Genomic DNA, 24,226 nt, shown 5'->3' with positions numbered 1-24,226 from the left:
TTCTTCCTCTGGTAACAGCTAAATAGGTTACTTAAGTCTGTAATAACTAAAGGCATACACAAAAAAACATAATTAGAAACAAAAAAGCTGGACAAAAAAGCAGATCAGGGCACATCAGCAGAAAGAAACAATGTTAATATTTCAGGCCGAAGAGCTTTCATCAGAAGTGGGGAAGAGAGAAAAAGCTCATCAAGCTGTAGACAAGGTAATATGGTCAATAAGTGAACAACAGTCATAAGAAAGCACAAACATAGACAAATAAATGTAGGAGCCAAAAAATGTGGAGCAGCAAGACATGCTGCACTAAATAGGAATAAGTGCATGTGAATCCCCACTTCACCTGGATTGGGTCTGTGGATGATGGGAAGGGAAGAGGTTAAAAGGCAAGTGTTGCATCACCTGCAGTTTAAGTGTTACAAGAAAGGGGTACTAATAAATTACCAGAGGAACTCAACAGGTCAGGACAGCATTTGTGGAGTGAAATGGATAGTTGACATTTTGGGTCAAGACCATTCACCTGAACTGAAAGATAGAGGGGAGATAGCCAATATAAAAAGGTGAGGGGGAAAAAGAGTGGAGCAAACAAAAAAAAATTAGCAATAGGTGGATCAAGGTGAGAACAGGTGATAGGCAGATGGAAAAGAGAAGAGGGGAAATAGTGATAGAGGCTGGGAGATGATAGATGGAGGCAACAAAAGGCTTCAGATGATACAACCTATAAGACCTAACAGAAGCTGGAGCATGGAACTAGATAAGGGAAGTGAGGTGAGCAGAAGGAAGGAGATCCATTGGAGGAGTGTGCGGGTGATGGGCAGATGATGTGGATGAATAGGAACTGGGCAAAAGAGGAGAGAGTAGAGTGGGAAAATGGCCTGAATCCGGAGAATTAACGTTTATGTCCTGGGTTGTAGACTACCCGGGCAGAATGAGGTGCTGTTACTCTAGTCTGTATTTAGTCTTGCCATGGTAATGTTCAAACAGTTCTGTGTGGGAATCGGGAGAGGAATTAAAATGGCTAGTAACACACTCAAAATTCTAGAGGAACTCAGCAGGCCAGGGAGCATCTATGGAAAAGAGTACAGTTGACATTTCGGGCCAAGACCCTTCAGCAGGACATGTACTCTTTTCCATAGACATTGCCTGGCCTGCTGAGATCCTCTAGAATTTTGTGTGTGTTGCTTGAATTTTAAACCTCTGCAGATTTTCTCTTGTTTGAGAAATGTCAAAGAATTATGTGCCAGATATGCAGTCTGGTAGGTGGAAGGCAAGGACTAAGGGAACTGGGGGTGGGGGAGGGGGCAGAGAAGAAGTCAGAGCACAAGTGCAGGAAAAGAGATGCAGATGAAGGCTCCATCAACCAGAGATGTGTTGGGGGAGATGTGGAGGGAAGCCCATGTTTCTGAAAAATTAGACCTGAAGTGAAGGGTCTCAACTTGAGAATAAATGCCAAAGATACAGAGAAACAAAAAGGAATAGCTTTCTTTCAAGAGACATGCTGAGAGGTAGTGCGGGTCACTTGGTGAATCAGTGGGTTTGTATTGGTGGATACTTTGTCTCATGAGACGGAGGCAGAGATCAAGAAAAGGGAGAGAAGTGTTGGAGGTGGTCCAAGCGAAGGTGGTTGATGAGAACAGAAGAATGAACCAGGGCATTGCAATGTGAGCAGCTACTACAAAGTGTTGAAAGGAGAGGAGAGGGGAAAATGCACCCAGTGGTAAAATCCCTTTGAAGGTGACATAAACTGCAGAGAATGATCTTTGAATGCCAATGAGTTGCAAGACCAGAGTAACTCAATCTTTGTTCTGTTCCAGAGGGGAGGCGAGGGAAGAGAACAGAGGCGCAGGGAATGAATACCATGCGTTCAGGGGTTTCATTAACAATGATCAAGGAGAAAACAACTCGGGTAAGGAAAACATTTGCCAGGAAACTTTATTGATGCAGAATCATGGAGCAAATATGACAGTGACAGTGGAATTAGAAGAATGGAATTGAGTCCTTACAGGTGGAATAAAGAGTAGACGAGATCATTGTGGGAATGAGTAGGCTTATATTGGATGTGTAGTCAGCCTGTCTTCTGAGATGGATACTGAGATACCTAGACAAACAATCTTCACTATTGCACAAATAAACACCATCTTGAAATATTTCTTATAAACTTAACATAGTACTTTCTCTTCAGGTCAACCTTTCTGCAAAAGCCTCATTCTGATAGATTTATCTCACATTTATAGTGAGTTTCAATTTCTAATATCAATCACCTGAACAGGATTTTATCCCAAACTGAAATGAATTCTGCAGAAACAATCTGTTCTGCCATTAATGCCAATACCTTTTGTACAATCTGACATAAATCCAGCTTTTAGCCAGAACAATGAAAAATGCTATGACTGCTGATGTTAAAGGCAATCCTTTAACATTAATAGGGTTTTGTGTGTATTTTTTTTTAATTCAAGTGATAATGCCAAACTTACATAATGCTTTTTCAAGTAAAGATGTTTGTGAAATTAATGACAATTTACAAATTGTGCTGATCTTCCTTCAAAATGCTCCAAAAGTTAGGCAATAGAAATGGTAAATTATATTACAGAAAATCATATATAACAAAGACAATTATTAACCAAATGCATTATTCAAGATTCAAAACTGGAAGAAATCAAGTTTTAAATTAAAGCTTGAATGGATTATTTTAGGCATGTTTATATAAAAAAATAAAGAAAATGAATGGGAGGGGTGCACATGCAGGTAAAAAGGCCATTTCAACCACACATCCCCCAAAAAACCTGTCAGATGTACATAGACGACTCAGTTAAAATGACCCTCCTTTTAAATTACAAAATACACCATGATATCACTACAGAATTAACTATTATAACCAACTGCTCTAAATTTACAGCAATACCAAATGTTTGAATGAAAACGTGCAATTTAAACCATCTAGATATGCTTCATGCATATTTCAAGTCCATTCAAATCTACGAAAGACATGGGAAATGTTTTTAACTCCCCAACTCTGAAACAAAGCTCCTTTAACTATACAAACACACCACTTTGGCACTTCAGGCAGCGTCTGCATGACCCTGGATTTTAGAATTCAAGTGCATCATGTGTGTAAGACATAAACTCAAGCAAATTTGTGTTCACATACATCGAAATTTCAAACAACAAATGGAAAGAAGAATCTCCTGCCCAAAGAGCCCTTTTAATTATCATTTCAAAAATGTAATTTATGCATACAGTTGAAAATTTTGGTTAAAAAATATAATTTTATTTTGAATGAAGCCAAGATTTCTCTTACCTATTGCTGAAAGGCCTCACTCGAACAGCCACAGTTACAGCACTGTCTTCTCCATTTGAACGTTCATTCACTGTGCATGGTCTTTGCAATGATACCTCTGCCTGTTGAATACTTCTTGTAAGCGTATCACTTCTGGGTGGCTTTTGATCTCCTTTATTCTCTGAACTTAATGAATATTTTAAGTTACTCATTCCACAATCCACTTTTAGGTTTGTGGTTTGGAAATCTTTGGTCTTTGCTTTAACAGAAAAATCAGGTACATTTTTGGCTTCTGGCCGATTACCTAGCTTCATTGCTAATTTGATTCCATTACTAGTTAATGTCTTGTTCTGTTCAAAAGGCACTTTAAAGATACATTTTTCTGCTTTTTGCTTTATACCATTTTCATTAGGTTTACTAACTGCCACTTTTTTAATAGGTGTTGTTGACCATTTGCTCAAAGTCTGTTCTTTCTTGACATTTATTGTGTTCTCCTGTTCCTTATCAACTGAGGTCTGCTTTACAAATGTAGAAGGATAACTTCTGGTTTCTGCCACCTTATGCACTAATGAAGGCTCTGCAGAAGACCTGGAACCTATCAAATTGGTGTACTTTGATTGTAACGGGTTATTCCTTGGACACGGTGTTGAGGCTGCAGATATTTTGCCTTGTGAATTTTCTTGCAGATTGTTAGTTCTTCTTGGGTTACCCACTCTAATGCGGCGTTGCAAAGTAAGCCTCTTTACTTCTTCACTCACATCAATGTCAACATTAGTTTCATCACGAATACAGGAATTTCCTTTATCTGCAGCTTTTCTTCTCTGGAGGGTCAAACGAACTTCAGATTTAGATAGCATAGATGCTCCTGGAATTTTTGTGCTAGCAGACACTATGCATGTCCTGTTATTATCATTGCCTTTATCTAGGGAGAATGTTGACTCTCCTTGAGTGCAAGTGTCCTGCCCTTGGGCTGGAAGGTTACCAAATCTTCTGTTTCCTTTCTTCAAGATGTTGTCTGTATTTTTCTTCACTGAACTTAGCACACCAATTACCATGGCCTGATCTCTGAAAATGTGATATAAACAAACAATTTTCTTAGGGAAATTTGACAAAAGTTCACTTAAAAGTAAATATTCAACTTTTAACTACCCAGAGCAGAAATACCATCAGTGGATGTATGCATGCATGTTTATAAACTTCGCTAAAATATACAAAATTTCAAGGGAATTAAAATACAATTTTTTAATATTTTCTGTAAAAGGGAACCCAAATAACACATATGGCTGGTAATGTTATACCTTTTACTGAGGTATTATATTAGCAGGCAAATGCAGCAGTAATCTGTTCGTATTTTATATAGATTAAAAAAGTGTGAAACATAATAATCATGAGCAATACAGTTTCAGATAAAATAAACATGAAACCTTTTTTTTAAAATGGTTTTCAATTTTTAAACCTTTGACACTGAGTATTCCATAAGCAAAATAGAATGGCTGTTTCATAATGTATTAGAAATCATCTCTCCTCACTTTCACTCTGCTCTTGACCATTCATTCATGTATTTATTATGTGCCACATTATATGACATTGCCAATCATGGTTTTGGCCACAATTGCACAATTATTTTTGGCAGGTTTTTCTACAGAAGTGGTTTGCCATTGCCTTCTTCTGAGTGGTATCTTTACAAAACAGGTGACCACAACCATTATCAATACTCTTCAGAGATTGTCTGCTTGGTGTCAATGGTCGCATAACCAGGACTTTAAATATGCACCAGTGGCTCAGCTCATAAGACCATTCACCACCTGCTCCCATGGCTTCACATGATCCAGATTGGTGGGGGTGCAACATCTTGACCCAGGTTAGCGAGGGGAAGGAGCACCTTATACCTCCTTTGGTAGAGACGTATCTCTACCCGGCCAGCCATCTTCACAACTAGAACACTTTAAACTAAAACCAACTTTCAGTCCAGATTCCAAGTTGCAACTTGTCAACTAAGCAGGTCTGCAAGAACTGAACATCACAAAATAAACATTTCTGAAAAGAAGCTATTACAGAAAGCAACACACATCAAAGTTGCTGGTGAACACAGCAGGCCAGGCAGCATCTGTAGGAAGAGGTGCGGTCGGCGTTTCAGGCCGAGACCCTTCGTCAGGACTAACTGAACCCAAGGAGAACCCTTGTAGTGAATTAGATTCAAGATTTACCCAATGAGTGTTCACCAGCAACTTTGATGTGTGTTGCTTGAATTTCCAGCATCTGCAGAATTCCTGTTTGTATTACAGAAAGCATAATGTTTCCCTGTTACCTTAAATCGGACCTAAAAAGTGTCACATCTTTGTGGGTTTCATCATGCCCAAGAGTTTATCCATAAGACGATAAGATATAGGAATAGAATTAAGCCATTTGGCTCATTGAAACTGCTCCACTATTTCATCATGGTAGATCAGCCCCAATCTCATGCTTTCTCCCTGTATCCCTTCATGCCCTGACTAATCAAGAATCTATCAACCTCTGCCTTAAATATTCCCAGCGACTTGGCTTCTGCAGCAACGAATTCCATGGATTCACCACTGTCTAGCTATAGAAATTCACCCACATCTTCTTTCTAAAAGGGCACCCCTTTATTCTGAGGCTCTTTCCTCTGGTCCAAGACGCTCCCACCATAGGAAACATCCTCACGATATCTACTCTATCAATGCCTTTCAACATTCGATGGGCTTCAATGAGATTCCCCCTCATTCTTCCGAATTCCAACGTGTAGAGGCCCAGAGCCATCAAATGCTTTTCACATGATGCATTTCAATCCTGGAATCATTTTTGTGAACCTCCTTTGAACCCTCTTAGAAAAGGGGCCTGAAATTGCTCACAATACTTCCAAGTGAGGCCTCATGAGTGTTTTAAAAAATGTCACATTACACCTTTGCTTTCATATTTTAGTCCTCTTGAAATTAATGTTAAGATCGCATTTTTCATCCTCACCACCAACTCAACCTGCAAATTAACCTTTAGGGAATCCTGCACAAGAACTCCAAAGTCCCTTTGCACCTCAGATTTTTGCATTTTTTCTCCACTTAGAAAATAGTCTACCTGTTTATTTCTTCTACCAAAGTGCATGACCATGCACTTCCCAACACTGCATTCTACCTCCCACTTCTTTGCCCATTCTCCTAATCTTTCTTTTTCAATCTTTTTATTAATTTCAAAATATAGAAAAACATAGCAATAATACAGATAATATGAGATGTATTGTTACATTTAAAAAAAGAGTAATTGCAAAACCAAATAGTGGAAATTACCAAAACTCCCATACATGTAGAACTGATCACGGATAATATAAAGCAAAAAAAAGAAAAAAGAAAAAAAAAAGAGAAAAAAAAACCCATCCCAAAAGAAAAAAAAACTAAACTAAACTAAAAGACTTGGGCAAAACTAACAACTTAAAAATGGAAAAGAAGAAAACCTCAGCGTCGACGATTCCATTCCTCTCCAACAACAGTACAGAGAAATAAAACAAGTTTGGAAATGATCAAATTACATCAAATGAAAATGCTGAATAAATGGCCTCCAAATTTTTTCAAATTAATAGAAGGGTCATAAACTGCACTTCTAATTTTCTCCAGATTCAGACACACCATAGTTTGTGAAAACCAATGAAAATCTGTAGGAGGGTTGATCTCTTTCCAATTCAACAAAATGGACCTTCTAGCTATTAAAGTAAGAAATGCAATCATCCTTCGTGATGAAGAGGTTAAGTTATTTGAGTCTATCATTGGTAGTCCAAAGATAGCAGTAATTGGATGAGGTTGTAAGTCTATATTTAGGACCGTTGAAATAATATCAAAAATATCTTTCCAATATTTCTCCAACAAGGGACATGACCAAATCATGTGAGTTAGAGAGGCAATCTCAGACTGGCATCTGTCACATATTGGATTAATATAAGAGTAATAACGAGATAGTTTATCTTTGGACATATGAGCCCTGTGAACTACTTTAAACTGTATCAACCTATGCTTAGCACATACAGAGGATGAATTCACCAACTGAAGAATTTTTTCCCATTTTTCAGTCGGTATATTAATCTCAAGTTCTCTTTCCCAGTCAGCTTTAATTTTATTAGAGGCATCAGGACATAAATTCATAATTATATTATATACAATTGCTATTACACCTTTCTGAGAAAGATTTAAGTCTAAGATTTTTTCCAAAGTGTCCATTGGATATGGGTGTGGAAAATTAGGAGAGACAGTAATTAAAAAGTTTCTAATCTGTAAATATCTAAAAAAGTGAGATCTGGGTAAGTTATATTTATTAGAGAGTTGATCAAAAGACATAAAACAGTTATCCAAGAATAAATCGCGAAAAGATATTATATCTTTGGTTTTCCAATCAAAGTAAGCTTGATCCATCATGGAAGGTTGAAAAAGAAAATCTGATATAATGGGACTTGCTAGAATGAATTGATTAAACCCAAAAAATCTTCGGAATTGAAACCATATACGTAAAGTATGTTTAACTATTGGGTTATTCATTTGTTTATATGATTTAAAAGAAGTAAAAGGAAGTAAAGTTCCTAAAACCGAACCCAAGGAGAACCCTTGTAGTGAATTAGATTCAAGATTTACCCAATGAGGGTTTAAAGATGCGTCCAAATCTTGTAGCCAAAATTTTAAATATCAAATATTAATTGCCCAATAATAGAATCTAAAATTTGGGAGGGCAAGTCCCCCCTCCTTCTTGGATTTCTGTAAATATCTTTTACCTAACCTAGGATTTTTATTCTGCCAAATATATGAGGAAATTTTTGAATCTACGTTATCAAAAAAAGATTTTGGGATAAAAATTGGAACCAATTGAAATATATACAAAAATTTAGGCAAAATGATCATCTTAATAGCATTAATCCGACTAATCAAAGACAAAGAGATTGGGGACCATTTGGTAAATAAAAGTTTAATCTGATCAATTAAAGGTAAAAAATTAGCTTTAAATAAATCTTTATATTTTTTGGTAATTGTTATCCCTAAGTATATAAATGAATCAGTAACCAATTTAAATGGTAAACATCCATAAAAAGGTACATGCTTATTTAAAGGGAATAATTCACTCTTACTAAGATTCAATTTGTAACCAGAAAAGTTACTAAATTGAGCTAACAGATCTAAGATAGCAGGAATTGACTTCTCCGGGTTAGAGATATATAACAACAAATCATCTGCATATAATGATAGTTTATGTATTTCATTTCCACGGGTAATACCAACAATATTTGGCGAGTCACGGATAGCAATTGCTAAAGGTTCAAGAGCAATATTAAATAGTAAAGGACTAAGAGGGCAACCTTGCCTAGTACCGCGAAAGAAACGAAAAAAAGGAGATCTATAAGCCATTCTCCTAATCTAAGTCCTCTGTAGCTTCTCTACTTCCTCAATTCTGCCTGCCCCTTCACCTATCTTCATATCATCTGCAAACTTTGCCACAAAGCCATCAATTCCATCATCCAAGTCATTGACATATAACATACAAAGAAGTGGCCCAAACACAGACACCTGTAAAACACCACTAGTCACCAGCAGGAAACCAGAAAAGGCTCCCTTTATTCCCACTCCTTGCCTCCTGCCAATCAGCCACTGCTTTATCCATGCTAGTATATTTTCTGTAATACCATGGGCTCTTAATTTGTTAAACAGCCTAATGTGTGGTACCTTGTCAAAGGCCTTCTGAAAATCCAAGTACAGAATATCCATTGATTCTCCTTTGTCTATCCTGCTTGTTATTTCTTCAAAGAATTCCAACAGATTTGTCAGGAAAGGTATTCCCTTAAGGAAACTATCCTGATTTCAGCCTATTTTATCATATGCCTCCAAGTACCCCAAAACCACATCCCTAACAATTGACTCCAACATCTTCCCAACTACTGAGGTTGGATTAACTGGCCTATAATTTCCTCTTTTGCCTCTCTCTCTTCTTGAAGAGTGGAGTGACATTTGCATTTTCCCATTCCTCCAGAACCATGTTAGAATCAATTGATTCTTGAAAGATCATCAGTAATGCCTCCAGTGTGTCTTCAGCCACCTCTTTCAAAACCCTGGGTTGTAAACTTCTCTACCTTCAGACTTTCTGTTTCCCAAGAACCTCTGGGTGAGTGAACTTGGTTTTTTCTTCTTAGAGTAACGGAAGATGAGAGGTGACCTGATAGAGGTGTACAAGATGATGAGAGGCATTGATCATGTAGACAGCCAGAGGCTCTTTCCCAGGGCTGAAATGGCTAACAGAAGGGGGCATAGTTTTAAGGTGCTTGGAAGCAAGTCAGTGGTAAGTTTTTCCACACAGAGAGTGGTGGGTGTGTGAAATGCACTGCCAGTGACGGTGGTGTAGGCTGATACAATAGGGTGTTTTAAGAGCCTTTTAGATAGGTACATGGACCTTAGAAAAATAGACAGCTATGCAGTAGGGTAGTTGTAGGCAGTTTCTAGAGTAGGTTACATGATCAGCACAACATTGTGGGCCAAAGGGCGTGTAATGTGCTGTAGATTTCTATGTTCTTTAATTCTAACTTTCTCCCCAAGTAATGGCAACTTAACATACTTCTGCCCCGACACTCTCGAACTTCCGGCATACTGCTTGTGTTTTCCATAGTGAAGACTGATGCAAAATACTTGTTCAGCTTGTCCACCATTTCCTTGTTCCCCATTACTACCTCTCGAGCATCAGGTTTCCAGTGATCTGATATCCACTCTCAGCTCTTTATTACACTTTATGTATCTGAAACTTTTTGTGTCCACTTTAATATTATTGGTTAGTTTACCTATGTATTCCATCTTTTCCTTCTTAATTACTTTTTTTGTTGCCTTCCTGTGGTTTTAAAAAATTACCAAGTCCTCTAACTCAGAGGTCCCCAACCTTTTTTGCACCACAGACTGGTTTAATATTGATAATATTCTTACAGACCAGCCAACCCAGGGGGGGGTTCAAGTAGGGTTGCCAACTTTCTCACTCCTAAATAAGGGACAAAAGTAGCAGTCAAATATGGGACACTTGTATTTACCCCAAGAAAGACTACCATGACCATGAAGCCTTGTGCGGGCACCTGTGTGTGCATGTGACATGCACATGCGTGTACATGCCAATTTGTTTTCTACTAATTGATTTTGGCTTAATCTTCCCGATTCTAAGTGAAACTACACTGTACATACATTATTTCTACTTTATATAGGCTGTGTATTTATCATATCATTCCTGCTTTTACTATATGTGAGTGTTATTTTAGGTTTTATGTGTTATTTAGTATGATTTGGTAAGTTATTTTTTGGGTCTGGGAACGCTCAAAAGTTTTTCCCAAATAAATTAATGGTAATTGTTTCTTCACTTTATGCCATTTCGGCTTACGAACAGTTTCATAGGAATGCTCTACCTTAGCGGGGGAAGTACGGGACAAGGGCGGTCCCATATGGGAGAAACCAATTTAACCCAATATACGGGATGTCCTGGCTAATACGGGACAGTTGGCAACCCTATGTTCAACTTCAACAGTGCGTGACAGGGAATGAGGAAAGGTGCAGCTGACTCATATCATTTCATATTGCCAAATCATATTGTTTCCTTGCAGCCCAGTAGCACATGCTTTGGGGACCACTGCTCTAACTTCCCACTAATTTTTGCTCCATTATATGTCATCTCTTTGACATTTATGTTGGTTTTGTCTTCTCTTGTTAGACACGGTTGTGTCATCTTGCCTTTAGAATACTTCTTCCTCTAAGGCATGTACACATCCTGTGCATTCTGAATTGCTTCCAGAAATTCTAACCATTGCTGCTCTGTCATCATCCCTGCCAGTGTTCTTTTCCAGTCAATTTTGGCCAGCTCCTCTCTCATGCCTCTGTAATTCCCTTTACTCCACTGTAACACTGATACATCTGACTTTAGCTTCTCCTTCTCAAATTGTAGAGTGAATTCTATATTATGATCAGTTGCCCCAAGAATTCCTCAACTTCAAGCTCTCTAATCAATTTTGGTTCATTAGAAAACACCCAGTCCAGAATAACTGATCTTCTAGTGGGCTCAACCACGAGCTGCTCTAAAAAGGCCTTCTACCACAGGCATTCTAGAAATTCTCCCTCTTGGGATCCATCACCAACCTGAATTTCCCAACCTACCTGCATACTGAAGTCCCCCATAACTATCATAACATTGCCCTTTCGGCATGCATTTTTAATCTCCCGTTGTAATTTGTAGACCACATCTTTACTACTGTTTGGGGGTCTGTATACATCTCCCATAAGGTCTTTTTACCATTGCAGTTCCTTAGCTCTAACAACAACGACTGCATAGCTTCTGACCCTATGGCATCTCTTTCTAATGATTTTATTTCATTTTTTTTAAATCAACAGAGCCATATCACCCCCTCTGCTGGCCTCCCGTCATTTTAAAATAATGTGTATCTTTGGATGCTAAGCTCCCAACTACAATCTTCTTTCAGCCACCATTCGGTAATACCCACAACGTCATACCAAATTAGCATGCTAATTTTAAAACTAAAAAACCCATATTCTCTTCTTTACAAACAATATTCAGTTCTAGCTCTGAACCACTACCATAGCCCATCTGTCAAAACATTCATCTATGCTTTGACTAACTTAAACCTAATACTGTAACTCATACGCTCTCTTGATCAATCCGTTATAAACTACAGGGCGTTCAAAGAATCAGAATCAGGTTTAATACCACTGGCATATGTCGTGAAATTTGTTGCCTTTGCGGCAGCTGTACATAATTTTAAAAACTGTGAATTACAATAAGTATATACTTATATACAAAATAGCTCAATTCACTAGCCGTGCAGGAAAGTAGTGAGGTAGTGTTTAATGTCCATTCAGAAACCAGAAGGCAGAGGGGAAGAAGCTTTTCCTGAATCGTTGAAGTTGATATATACTACTTAACCATTGCCCTGTTTCTTACCAACGGTATCCCTAAACTTTAAGTCTAAAGCTCCCAATTCTTGTGTTTAAAGGCATTCATCCCCTCACCCCGCTTAACCTATGACCTTAATCCTTCGGTCGCCTGTGTATCCCTACCTGTTCGGCCCCACCACGTACAGCGATCGGAAAAGGTGCAGATGTGGAGACAGCGAGGTACTAGGGGGACGATTCGGGAAGTAGCACATCTGGCTCCCAATAATCTCTCCTCTGTGTTCCCCCCCCCTTAACCCTTTAATTTTCGACAAACCCAACAAAAGTTTTGTTTACAGTGAAGTGAAGTGAGGAGGGTGCGTGGCAAGGTAGGGGCCGTCGAGAATGGAGAGAGGAGGCCAGAAGCGAAGCGGACGATAAGGAAGAAAAGTCGGCCGAGCTGCGGTTGCTCGCTCTCCCGTTCACTCACCCGCCGGCGCCCGCCGCCTGCCGCCTCGCGCATTCGAATCTGGCAGTCCCGACCCCCATTGGTTGGTTCCACGACCACGACGTCACGCCCGGTGACGAACGGAGGTTGGGGAAGCTCCGCCCTCCGGAGGGAAAGCCAGGCGTTTCCAATGAGTTTTTGGTCCGCGGAAGCCTATTCTTCAGCAGACTCGTGTCTTCAAAAGGAAATGCCTTCTGCATTCTATGTTTGGGCACATTGGTTCCAGGAAGTTGCTGGACAAAAAAACGTTTTATTTAAATAATCATAATCAAGCGAATGGTTTCAAATGTACAGTAACCAGAACATAAATTTTGGATCTAAAGACACACTGAAAAATCTAAATATATTCCAATTAAACCACGGGATCATTTTAAGAATATTATCACTTTCAAAACGATCTTATTAAAAATATCGGCATAAAGACCCAATTTGAGATAAAAGATCAACTGTAAATAAGTTCCTTTATTCTTCTGTAGTTTTCTTTTTCAGTTGCCTGTCAACTTTTCCATTATAAATTCCCATGTATTCAATCATACGTTAGGGAAACTGCGTAGGCACGTCTGTTGCTGTAATTCCAAGCTTCAGCTTGCGGGGGCGATGGAACAGTCCCATCTCCCAATGACCATTTACTGTAATAAATCCTTGGAACGACTGTCGTGTTAGTTTGCCCAACCAAAATGAAAACGAGAATGTGAAGAATTTCTTATTCTGTCTTTTAATCATCCTTATAAGTGAGAATATATTTCTTCACTTAATCCTTAAGGAAAGTGTCACAGAAGGAAGCCATTGTCCTTGAGCTGGCATTTGGATGGAGATACACAATTAGTCCAATTCCCCTCTGATATGTTTTTATTTTTATCCAGTTGTCACACTTCTGGATCAAAACAACTTGCAGAATAAAAAAGAACATCCTGGTTAGCTCTGGTATTCTATTTTGCATCTTAAATTTATCCTTTAGTTGCAAACTTTCTATGAATTTATAATAACACGCATAAAATGCTGGGGGAACTCAGCAAGCCAGGCAGCATCTAGGAAAGAGTACAGTCGATGTTTCAGGTGGAAACCCTTCAGCAGGACTGGAGAAAAAAAGCTGAGGAGTAGATTTAAAAGGTGGAGGAGGGGAGAGGGAAACACAAGGTGATAGGTGAAATCTGGGGGGGAAGGATGAATCTATAATGTTTGTTTTACATATTGGATAGAGTTTTATTGTTTTCTTTAACATGCGCGCCATGGTATCATAGCGGTTAGCTCAACACTATTAAGGTTCAGGGTGCTTGAGTTCAGAGTTCAATTCCAGCATCCTCTTTCAGAAAGTTTCTTCCCATGGGCGTACGGGTTTCCTCCAAGTGCTCTGGTTTCCTCCCATAGTCCAAAGATCTAATGGTTAGTATGGTAATTGGTCATTGTAAGTTGTCCAGTGATCAGCCTTGGGTTAAAAAGGTGTGTTGTTGGGCAGTGCAGTTGGGCTGTGTATCTCTAAATAAAATGTGGCATCAATGTCATTTTCTACCCTTGTTACCTGAATAATACAAGCACTGTGACAAACAATGTGTCATCATTTGATCTTGAAATGTTTAAGTTTTGAGAAATTACATTATTTTGTTCTATAAAACAATGAAAATAACCCTTATTTGCAAATGTTGCAAAGATACATCTATTTTCTGGTGAATAAATCAAGATTACGTTACAACTTAGTGGTAACACAAGCCTGAGGAAGAATGTGCAAAGGAAGTGATCAGAACAAGATATCCAGGTTAGTTTTCAGACAAATTAATGTTCCTTTGAATTATCTTTTCCTGCCCCTTAAATCCCTTTACTAAATTTCTGGCTCTGTGGGCATTGAGCAGCAGAGCATTTTGTTGCACTTCTAGGCAACACACAGCATCACAACAAAGCAATAATGTAACAACCTGGGCTTTAAACAGAAGTTATTAACTTGCTGTCAGACACTAGTACCATGATTGATTTTTCAAAGAAATAAACAATTTCTACCTCCCTGAACACAGAGTAATTTTCAAACCTAGTTACTTACCAGGGATGAGTGTTGAACTATTAGGAAATGGTGCATTCTGGTAAGTTGATATATTAGCAGACTAGAAATACATCAAAGCTGGACATATGCTCAGGATACATGAGTTTCAGCTGGCCACAGCACCTTGGCAATTTAAATTTACTGAATGCTTCTAAAAAGAGAAATTTTTTGTTTAAAATGATTAAATGGTGGAACAGACTAAATGGAATGAAGGGCCTAATTCTGCTCCTATGTCTTATGGTTTTATCCCTTAAGGGGAAGCACAAAATATTGAACCATTTTTAGAAACCTGTCTGCTTTAATTATTCCATCTAAGCAAAGAGGGATTATGCAGATAGGAGAACTATAAAAAAATCTTTGGCCCTCTGATTCACATTTGGGAAGCAACCAAGGAGAACATTGAGGAGTTCTTCATCCTCAAAGGTGTTCAGAAAGCAAAGCAGAGTCACAGGGAGTTGAGCCAAATATAGACAGGTTTGCAGCAGCCTCTCCTTCTGAAGGCAAAGGGATGGATTGAGAGAGGACCACTAGCGGTGAAGAGCCAGCAAGCTGCATTCTCTGCTTCTAAATCCTCCAAGGTCATCTTCAGATACAGTGTCTGATTTGTGGAGCAAGATGAGATGTGTTCATGCTTCTTCTAAAATGTTCACAGGGGACCTTTTAGGGCTAAAACCACAGCCCCAAGGAGAAAGATTGCTCAGTAATATACTTGCAGGCAGATATACTGAGGATCTGCAGATCTTTCTATGGTGCTCTGTATGACACTAAAGACTGCAGACATCACAGCTTCCATAACTTCCTGTCCTCTATCATGGAGGTGTTAGATGATAGCAAGTGAGAGAGTCGGGATTAGCCACTGACCCTGGAGGAGCTGACTGGCTCCATCTGGTCCTTTAGCATGAATAAAAATCCAGGAAGCAATAGCTTACTGGCAGAGTTATATTCAGCTTTATGAGACTGGATGAGCCTGAACCTCCTGGAAGTGTATAGCACTATGCTTCTGGCTGGCAGAAAGTCAGACTCAATGAGCTAGGGCCTCATTGCCCTCACCAACAAGATGAAGCGGGAGAGAGAGGGCATTAGGAAATAGAGACGCATTTCACTGTGGCATGTGGATTATAAGATCCTGTCAAAGGCCATTGCCATCTAGGTCAAGTCTGCTTTCGGACATGTGATCCAATCCAGGAAATTCTGGAATAGTCTCGCGCTATTCATCGCCTGTGTGCAGGACAAAGGGGTGGAAGCTTAGTCAGCACAGTTCAGGAGAAGACCTTTGGAAGGAAATCCTACACATACATGATGTTCTCCAAAATTGGGAGGGAATCAGAAATTGAATTCAGCTGCTCTATACAGATATGCATAATTCAGTCCAAATTAGTGGGTCTGAGATAGATAGTTTCCCATCAAGTCTGGAGTCAGGCAGGGTTGTTCGCTCTCCTCTGTCTCATTTGTGCATTGTATAGAATATTTTGCCAAACCCATCAGGAAGAATGAGAGCATAGGAGGGGTAATGTTGCCAGGTAGTAGAGGCACACGTGTCAAAACTTCCCTGGTGTTGTTGCTTTCTGCTCGGATCCACAGTCAGTTCACAAATTGATCAGCATCTGTGACCAGTTTGAGTTGGCATTAGGGGTCAAAGTCAACCACATAAACAGCGAGGCCATGCTCCTGAGCAAGTGGCTCAATTGATCCAATGTTCCCTTCATTATCAGGTCTGACCACCTAATAGTGCTGAGGATCTGGTTCGGAGGGGGCTGAGGTGCATATCAAAAATTGGCTGGAGCGACTGGCAAGGTCAAGCAAAAACCAGAACTGTGGAAATGGTGTTTTCTGTCAATAACTGGGAAGAACTTTGTCATAAGGTGCAAGTAATTCTCATGGCATTGTTGTGGCCTGTCCCCAGTTCCTCTGCCTTAGCAATCACATAGAATGTCTTCCAGTTTATCTGGGGGCTCCAAGTTGGGGTGGGTCCGATGGGTTATAATGCACAAAATCCCAGTGTTTCAGGCCAAAAGTGTACCTAATGTGTACCCATGTCTCGACAGCAACTCTTCCCACCCTGTCACTTGTAAGGAAGCCATCCCTTTCTCTCGGTTTCTCCATTTCTGCCGCATCTGCTCTCAAGATATTCTGTTTCAGGGCATTTGAAATGTTTCTCCTTTGTCAAGAAACATGGCTTCCCTTCTGTTGTGTTTGATGGAGACCAATCTCACATCTCCTCTATTTTCATACTTCTGCTCTCACCCCACCTCCTCCCAGTCAGAACAGAGATAGAGTTCCCCTGATCCTTATCTTTCACCCTATGAGTCTCCAGTTCCGTATCTCATCCTTTGTCAGTTCTGCAGCCACACCTTCTCCGCCCACTCTTTGCCAACTTTCTCAGGGACAATTCTTTCCGTGTCCGCCTGGTCCGCTCTTCCCCTCCATACCCGTCCCTCCCTTACCCAATTGTCCCTGCCCTTGGAGTAGATGTCCTTTTCCTTACACCCACTCCCTCACCACCATCCAAGGATCCTAACAAACATCTAAGTGAGACAAAAGTTCAGATACATCTCCTCCAACCTTGCCCACTGCATTGCTGCTCCTGAAGTGACCTCCTTTAGAGAGACCAAGTGCAGACCAAGTGACTGTTTCACAGAGCACCAATGTTCAGTCTGTATTGGCCATCCTGAGCTCCTAGTTGTCAAACATTTCAACTCCCTTTCCCATTGCTACACTGATTTGTCCAGTCTTGGCTTTTCTCCTACCAGGGTGAAGTCTGACTCAAACTGGAGGAGTAATGCCTTATATTCTGCCTGGATATATTGAGTTTTCCAATTTTAGATAAATTCCCCGTACCCCACCCCTTCCCCCCTTCTTCTGATCCTTCCAATTTTGTCCCCCTTCCTACCCTCCCCAGACCCCTTTACCCATCTTCCTCTCCTGTCCCTCTGACTCTATCCACCCACTTCACACACAGGATTCCCCACCCCCTCACCTCCCATTCTGCTCCAACAGTCGTTCACCCCTCCCTTCTCCTCAAATGGATCCCATCCTCAACTCCTCATTTCCATTCTCAGCTCTGGTGATGCTTTGTGTTCCTGCTTGTCTCCCATCTTCACAACTACACCCCACCTCAATCCCTTTGCTTTTTTTCTTTTTCCTCTCTCTCTTTGTCTGCTCCATCTAGCATTCACCTGCCACAGGCTTCCAAACCCCACTCACTTCCTCACCTCCACACCTAGCTCTAACTGTCTGTCATCTTCCTTAGTCCCTTCTTGCCACTCCCTTTCACTCTAAACTGGCCATCTCACCTCTCCACTCTCTGTCCTGATGCAGGGTTTCAACCCAAAACATTGCCATTTTCTTTCCCGTTCAACTTGCTGAGTTCCTCCAGCAAATCTGTTGTTGCCCTCTTCATGAAGACCGCCTTTGTGTGTGGCTGTGTGGATCCAAAGTACGTGGGTACCAAGATCCAGTATGTGCTGAGGCTCTACCTGTCTCTGGAGTTGTGGAGGATAGTTCTAGCTCCATTACTGCATAACGTCCCAGTCAGCTGGATGTTGCTACACTACATGTTATTTTTGGAAGAGTACTTCCAAAGAACACACAGAAAATGCTGGAGGAACTCAGCAAGCCAGTCAGCATCTATGGAAAAGAGTCCATTTGATGTTTTGGGCTGAGACCCTTCAGCAGAACTTCCAAATAAACACCTTTGACCTCAGGTCCATCAGGCAGTGCTCAGCAGTGAAATCCTTTAGATACTATGGGACAGGGGCTCTACAGATATTGCAGGTGGTTTCCTGAGCAAACTTTGCAAATCATCTGGCAAGATGCCTCAATCAAATGTGTACTATTAATAATAAAGCCAAAGACCCGGATGAGAGTTGTATACAGACTCCAACCCTCCCCCCCCCCCGCCCGCCAAAACGCCAAAAGTAGTAAGAATGTGGTCTACAAATTACAGTGGGAGATAGAAAATGCATGCCAAAGGGCAATGTTGCTATAGTCATGGGGGATTTCAATATGCAGGTAGATTGGGAAAATCAGGTTGGTGCTGGATTCCAGGAGGGGGAATTTCTAGAGCATCTATGAGATGGCTTCTTAGAGCAGCTCATGGTTCACCCCACTAAGGGATCAGCTAATCTAGATTGGGTGTTGTGCAATGTTGCAGAATTGATTAGAGAGCTTAAGGTAAAAGAACCCTTAGGGGAAAGTGATCATAATATGATCGAATTCACCCTGAAATTTGAAAAGGAGAACCTAAGGTCAGATGAATCAGTATTACAGTGGAGTAAAGGCATAGAGAGAAGTCGGCAAGAATTGATTGGAAAAGAACACTGGCGGGGTGACAGCAGAGCAGCAGTGGATGAAATTTCTGGAAGCAGTTTGGAAGGCCCAGAATATATACATCCCGAAGAGAATGACACATCCTCAAAGCAAGATGGCTAACAAGTGAAGTTAAAGCCAACATAAAAGCCAAAAGGAGGACATACAACAGAGCAAAAATTTGTGGGAAGTTAGAGGATTGGGAAGCTTTTAAATATCTAAAAGCCCATGGTATTGCAGGAAAGATTCTAGTATGGATAAAGCAGTAGCTGATTGGCAGGAGGGCAAAGAGTGGGAATAAAGTGAGCCTTTTTTGGTTGATGCTGGTGACTAGTGGTATTCTACAAGGGTCTGTGTTGGGACCGATTCTTTTACATTATATGCCAATGATTTGGATGATGGAATTGATGGCTTTGTTACAAAGTTTGCAGATGATAAGAAGATAGATGAGGGGCAGGTAGATTTGAGGAAGTAACGAGGCTACAGAAGAACTTAGACAGACTAGGAGAATGGACAAAGAAATGGCAGATGGAATACAGGGAGTGTATGGTCATGCACTTTGATAGAAGAAATGAAAGCTTTGAATACTTCCTAAGTGGAGAGAAAATACAAAACTGAGGCACAAAGGGACTTGGGAGTTCTTGTGCAGGATTCCCTAAGGATAATTTGCAGGTTGAGCCTGTGGTGAGGAAGGCAATAACAATGTTAGCATTACTTTCGAAAGAACTAGAATATAAAAGCAAAGATGTAATGTTGAGACTTTATAAAGCACCAGTGAGGCCTCACTTGGAGTATTGTGGGCAGTTTTTGGCCCCTTATCTTGGAAAAGATATGCTGAAACTGGACAGGGTTCAAAGGTGGTTCACGAAAATGATTCCAGGATTAAATGGCTTGTCATATGAAGAGCTTTTGATGGCTCTGGGCCGGTATTTACTAGTGTGTGGAAGAATGAGGGGTGATCTCATTGAAACCTATCGAATGGCCTTGATAGAATGGATGTGGAGAGGATGTTTCCTATGGTTGGAGAATCACCTATGGTGGACACAGCCTCAGAATAGAGGGGCATCCATTTAGAATGGAGATGAGGAGGAATTTCTTTAGCCAGAGAGTGATGAATATGTGGAATTCATTGCCACAGACAGCTGTGGAGGTCAAGTCTTTATGTATATTTAAGGCAGAAGTTGATCAATTCTTGATTGGTCAGGGCATGAAGGGATACAGGGAGAATGCAGGAGATTGGATCGGCCATGATACAACGGCTGAGTGGACCCGATGGGCCAAATGGCCTAATTCTGCTCCTATATCTTATGCTCTTACATTCTTAACTGTTTTCCTACATCACAAATTGCTAATATGTGGTTGGTATACTGATTTATATACCGATTTACCAGTGGCATCAAGGCAAGAACCTTTTAGCAACTGTTTTCTCTCTCCCTTCTCCCATTGGGCAGAAGATTCAAAAGCCTGAAAGCACATACCACCAGACTCAAGGTCAGCTTCTACCCTATTGTTATATAACTATTAAGTAGCTCCCTAGTACAATAAGATGGTCTCATGACCTCACAACCTACCTCATTATGATCTTGCACCTCATTGTCTACCTGAACTACAATTTCTCTGTAGCTGTTATACCTTATTCTGCATTCTGTTATTGTTTTACCTCGTACTACCTCAGTGCACTGTGTAATGATTTGACCTGTATAAACAATATGCAAGGCAAGCTTTTCACTATACCTTGGTACATGTGAGAATAATAAACCAGCTGCAATTCCAATTCCAGTTTTGTTTGCTCTGAGGTCCTGCATTTGAACAGCTTTCACTGCATGGCATTATTTTATGTATGATTTATATATAATTTATATTCTGTGTATTGTCTGTACCTATATGCCCGTGATACTGCTGCAAGCAAATTTTTCATTGTCCTGTACCTTATCATACTTGTGTACATGACCATTGGCTTGATTAGAAAATATTAAAAACAATGACAATTAAGCTGTTGATGCCTCTCAACTTAATCTGAAGTAACATATCAGTTGCCAAAAGAAGCCTATCAGAAGACAGTTTTTGGCATGGCTCTCTTTTACTTGAAGTAGCATTTTTCAAAAGAAATGTGTTTGACCCAGCTTAAGTAATTAAAAGCTCTTGATTGAAATTAAGGGTCACAAACCTGATGAAGTTTCCCTATCCAGACCCATCCATTTTGTTAAAAACCATGAATAGGAGGATGTAGTAGCATAACTGCGTTGCAACTTTACACATTTGAAATAATTCAAAAATCACATAGTAAATTTATGCATAAGGCATTAAAAATGCCAGCTTGGCCAAGCTGCATGGAGAGCATGAAGAGTAACACACAATATTCTCTGGAGTGAAGCTTGAATCTCCCTGTTTTGTTTAAAATGTTGTTTGTAATTTTCTGTGGAAACAGTGTAGTCCATCAGGAACCACACCTCTTCCTGGATATTGTTTGGCCTTCTCTTGCTTGTCTGGTGCCCCAGTGACGTCGGAAAGCAGGAAAGCTGCAGAATTTTCCGGTGAACAGCACAAGCCAGAATATCATTTCCACCATCAACAATCGCATCAAGAAGGCAACCTATTTTAGATTCTGTCTAAGGACTATGAAATCCATCTCGACCTTTTTGCAAACGCTATTAACCCCTCTATTCTGTTGCGTTGCTTGACTAGAGCAAAGTCAAATTCTGTAACATCACAAAGAAAGGAAAGTTGATTAAAAGACTCCAATTATAATTATATGTTTTTGGGATCTGAATAATTATCTTTAAGTTTATGTTTTCCTTATTCTATTGTATAATGAAACTTTGATTTTTGCTCAAGCAATTACATACTGCCTTTAAAGTTTTAAGGATGTAATAACGTAAACATGAGGAAATCTGCAGATGTTGGAAATTCAAGCAACACACACAAAATGCTGGTGGAACGCAGCAGGCCAGACGGCATCCATAGGAAGAAGCACTTCGTCAGGACTAACTGAAAGAAGAAGTAGTGAGGATGTAATAAACTACCTTACACCCAAGTTAACACCATATTTATCTGCAACATCAAAGGAGGGAATTTGGTTCCCATCAAGTTCATGTCAATGCACAGAACAAAACTGTTCCCTATTACTTTTCCCCAAAACCTGCTTTTTCCACATTCATATCTACTCTCTGCAGATTCTACCACTCAAATCCATACTAGAGGCATTTTGCAGTAGGCCACTAATCCACCAACCCACCTGTCTTCAGGATGTTGGGGGTGAGGGATACTGGAATACCCAGGAGAAATCCTGCAATCACAAGGAGAACATGTAGATTCCATATTGACAGCACAAGAGAGCAGGATTGAACCCAGGTCATCAGAGCTGTGAGATAGCAGCTCAGTTTGCTGAGGCACCTTACTGTCTATGCCACAAATAATTCATATTTAATGTTAAGATTGTTACTGTTTTTAATTCAGATCATCTGCCACCAAAGCCTTTGCTCATAAAATATCACCGGCAGTCCCGGCCACTTCATTGCCCTTCATCCACAGTCTCACCCTCCAGCTTCTATAGTTCCAGCTTCTCAAAGGTTCTGTTTATTGAACTCATCCTGGCCTTGTTCTGTTTATTTTCATCCTGTCTTCGTTCTACCCTGTGTATACAGTAAATGAAGTCAGTCAAAACTGTGCAGCTATTTGTTACATTACATCATTCTATTCATCCAATTTCTCTTTGTTTGCTAACCAACATTGGCTCCTGCCTAAATATTCCATTATAAATTTCTGACCATTATTTTCAATTACCCCCATAGTCTAGCCCTTCTCTATCTCTATAATCTTCTCCAGCCATGTAACTTTCCAGATTTCATGTAACTTTCCAATACAGTATCTTGCACACCTTCAAATTTAATCCCTTCATTGTTTGTGGCATGTCTTCAGTTGTTTGTGCTCTAAATTCCCTCCCAAAATCACTCCACCTAAAGTAGTCATCATTGTTTTGTTGAACCTGTGAAGAACCGTGAAGCTTTTGTCAGTCATTATTATTAATGTTCTCTGTTATTGTCTCAGAATTGTTGACAATTATATTGTGTTTTTGTGTAATTGTGTTTTCTTCACAATTATTGTAACAATTTCTGTCACAAACAGAATTCTCACAGCATTAAATATCACTTCCCCAACCCCAACATCCATCATCTCTCCCACCGAAACTTAACATGTCCTTTGTTAAGGAAGGGATCCTTAACCCCTTATTTTTTACACAACATTACAGCAAAGTTGTAATTAAACTGAAGGATTATGAGGACCAAAACCAGAGTAAATGGGAAGATTCTGTTTCCCATGGCAAAGGGTATCAAAGCAGGAAATACTGGTTTAAGTCAATAGTAGGAACATTAAAAAGGAAATGATGAAAGAATGTTACACCAAGGATAAAGAAGGGATTTAGAATCCAAGAAGAAACCTTCATCTCATTAAAAACCATATTTGGGCATGTGTTGGGAGATGATCCCAATGATACTCAGGTTTACAGTGTTAGTGCTGCCACAATTCCTCATTGAAGGATATGCAGTGGAAAGTTGAGCAATTTCAGGTCCCTTGGTGCCCAACACAAAGATACAACCATGACGAAGGCATGTCAGCATCCATACTTTCTTGGAAGTTTAAGGAGATCTGGCATGTCATTAAAGATTCTGGCAAACTTCTATAGATGTATAGTGGAAAGTATTCTGACTGGTTGCATCACAGTCTGGTATGGAAACACCAACACAGGAGTGGCAAAGTGTACATAGCATGGTGTACTCAGTGAAAGGTTAAGGATCAACCGGTTGTACTCAGTCACAGGTACAAATTTCCTTATCACAGAGGACATCTACAACAGGCAATATCTCAAGAAGGCAACAATCATCATTAAAGACCCCCACAATTCAAGCCATGTCCTCTTATTGCTGCAATTAGGCAGGAGGTACAGGAGCTTGGAGACCACATCTCAAGGCTCAATAAAACCTTCTTTCCCACTACCATCAGGTTCTTGAATGGACCTGAAAACCCCACAATTTAATTATTTCCACAAAAGTGTTTTTTGTTTATCGTGTCATTAAATAATTTATGTAATTTATGTTTGTCATTTTAGTAATGTAGTGTGCCGCTGCTACAAAAGTTAATTTTCATAGAATGTATACCCATGACAATAAACTCAAACTTGAACTTAAATATTTTGTAAACTGTAGTGGCAGAAT

The 24,226-nt window shown here is 40.0% G+C and overlaps 1 protein-coding gene across 2 annotated transcripts in view; it reads right to left on the bottom strand.

Annotated features, from left to right (window-relative positions):
• kif14 (kinesin family member 14) overlaps positions 1–12,699 on the bottom strand; it is a 116,153-nt gene extending 103,454 nt beyond the window's left edge. For both annotated transcript variants that reach the window (XM_072274142.1, XM_072274143.1), the window contains exons 1-2: positions 12,656–12,699; positions 3,296–4,339 (exon numbers count right to left, since the gene is read on the bottom strand). In XM_072274142.1, the coding sequence (XP_072130243.1) occupies positions 3,296–4,329 (1,034 nt within the window). In that variant the 5' untranslated portion in view covers positions 4,330–4,339; positions 12,656–12,699. The remainder of the gene's footprint in view (positions 1–3,295; positions 4,340–12,655) is intronic.
• Between the last annotated feature and the right edge of the window lie 11,527 nt (positions 12,700–24,226).

This window comes from Mobula birostris, chromosome 12 (genome assembly GCF_030028105.1).
Source record: "Mobula birostris isolate sMobBir1 chromosome 12, sMobBir1.hap1, whole genome shotgun sequence".
NCBI lineage: Eukaryota > Metazoa > Chordata > Chondrichthyes > Myliobatiformes > Myliobatidae > Mobula > Mobula birostris.
Note: the sequence above shows the minus strand (reverse complement) of the source record. Positions and strands in the feature narration are given on the sequence as shown.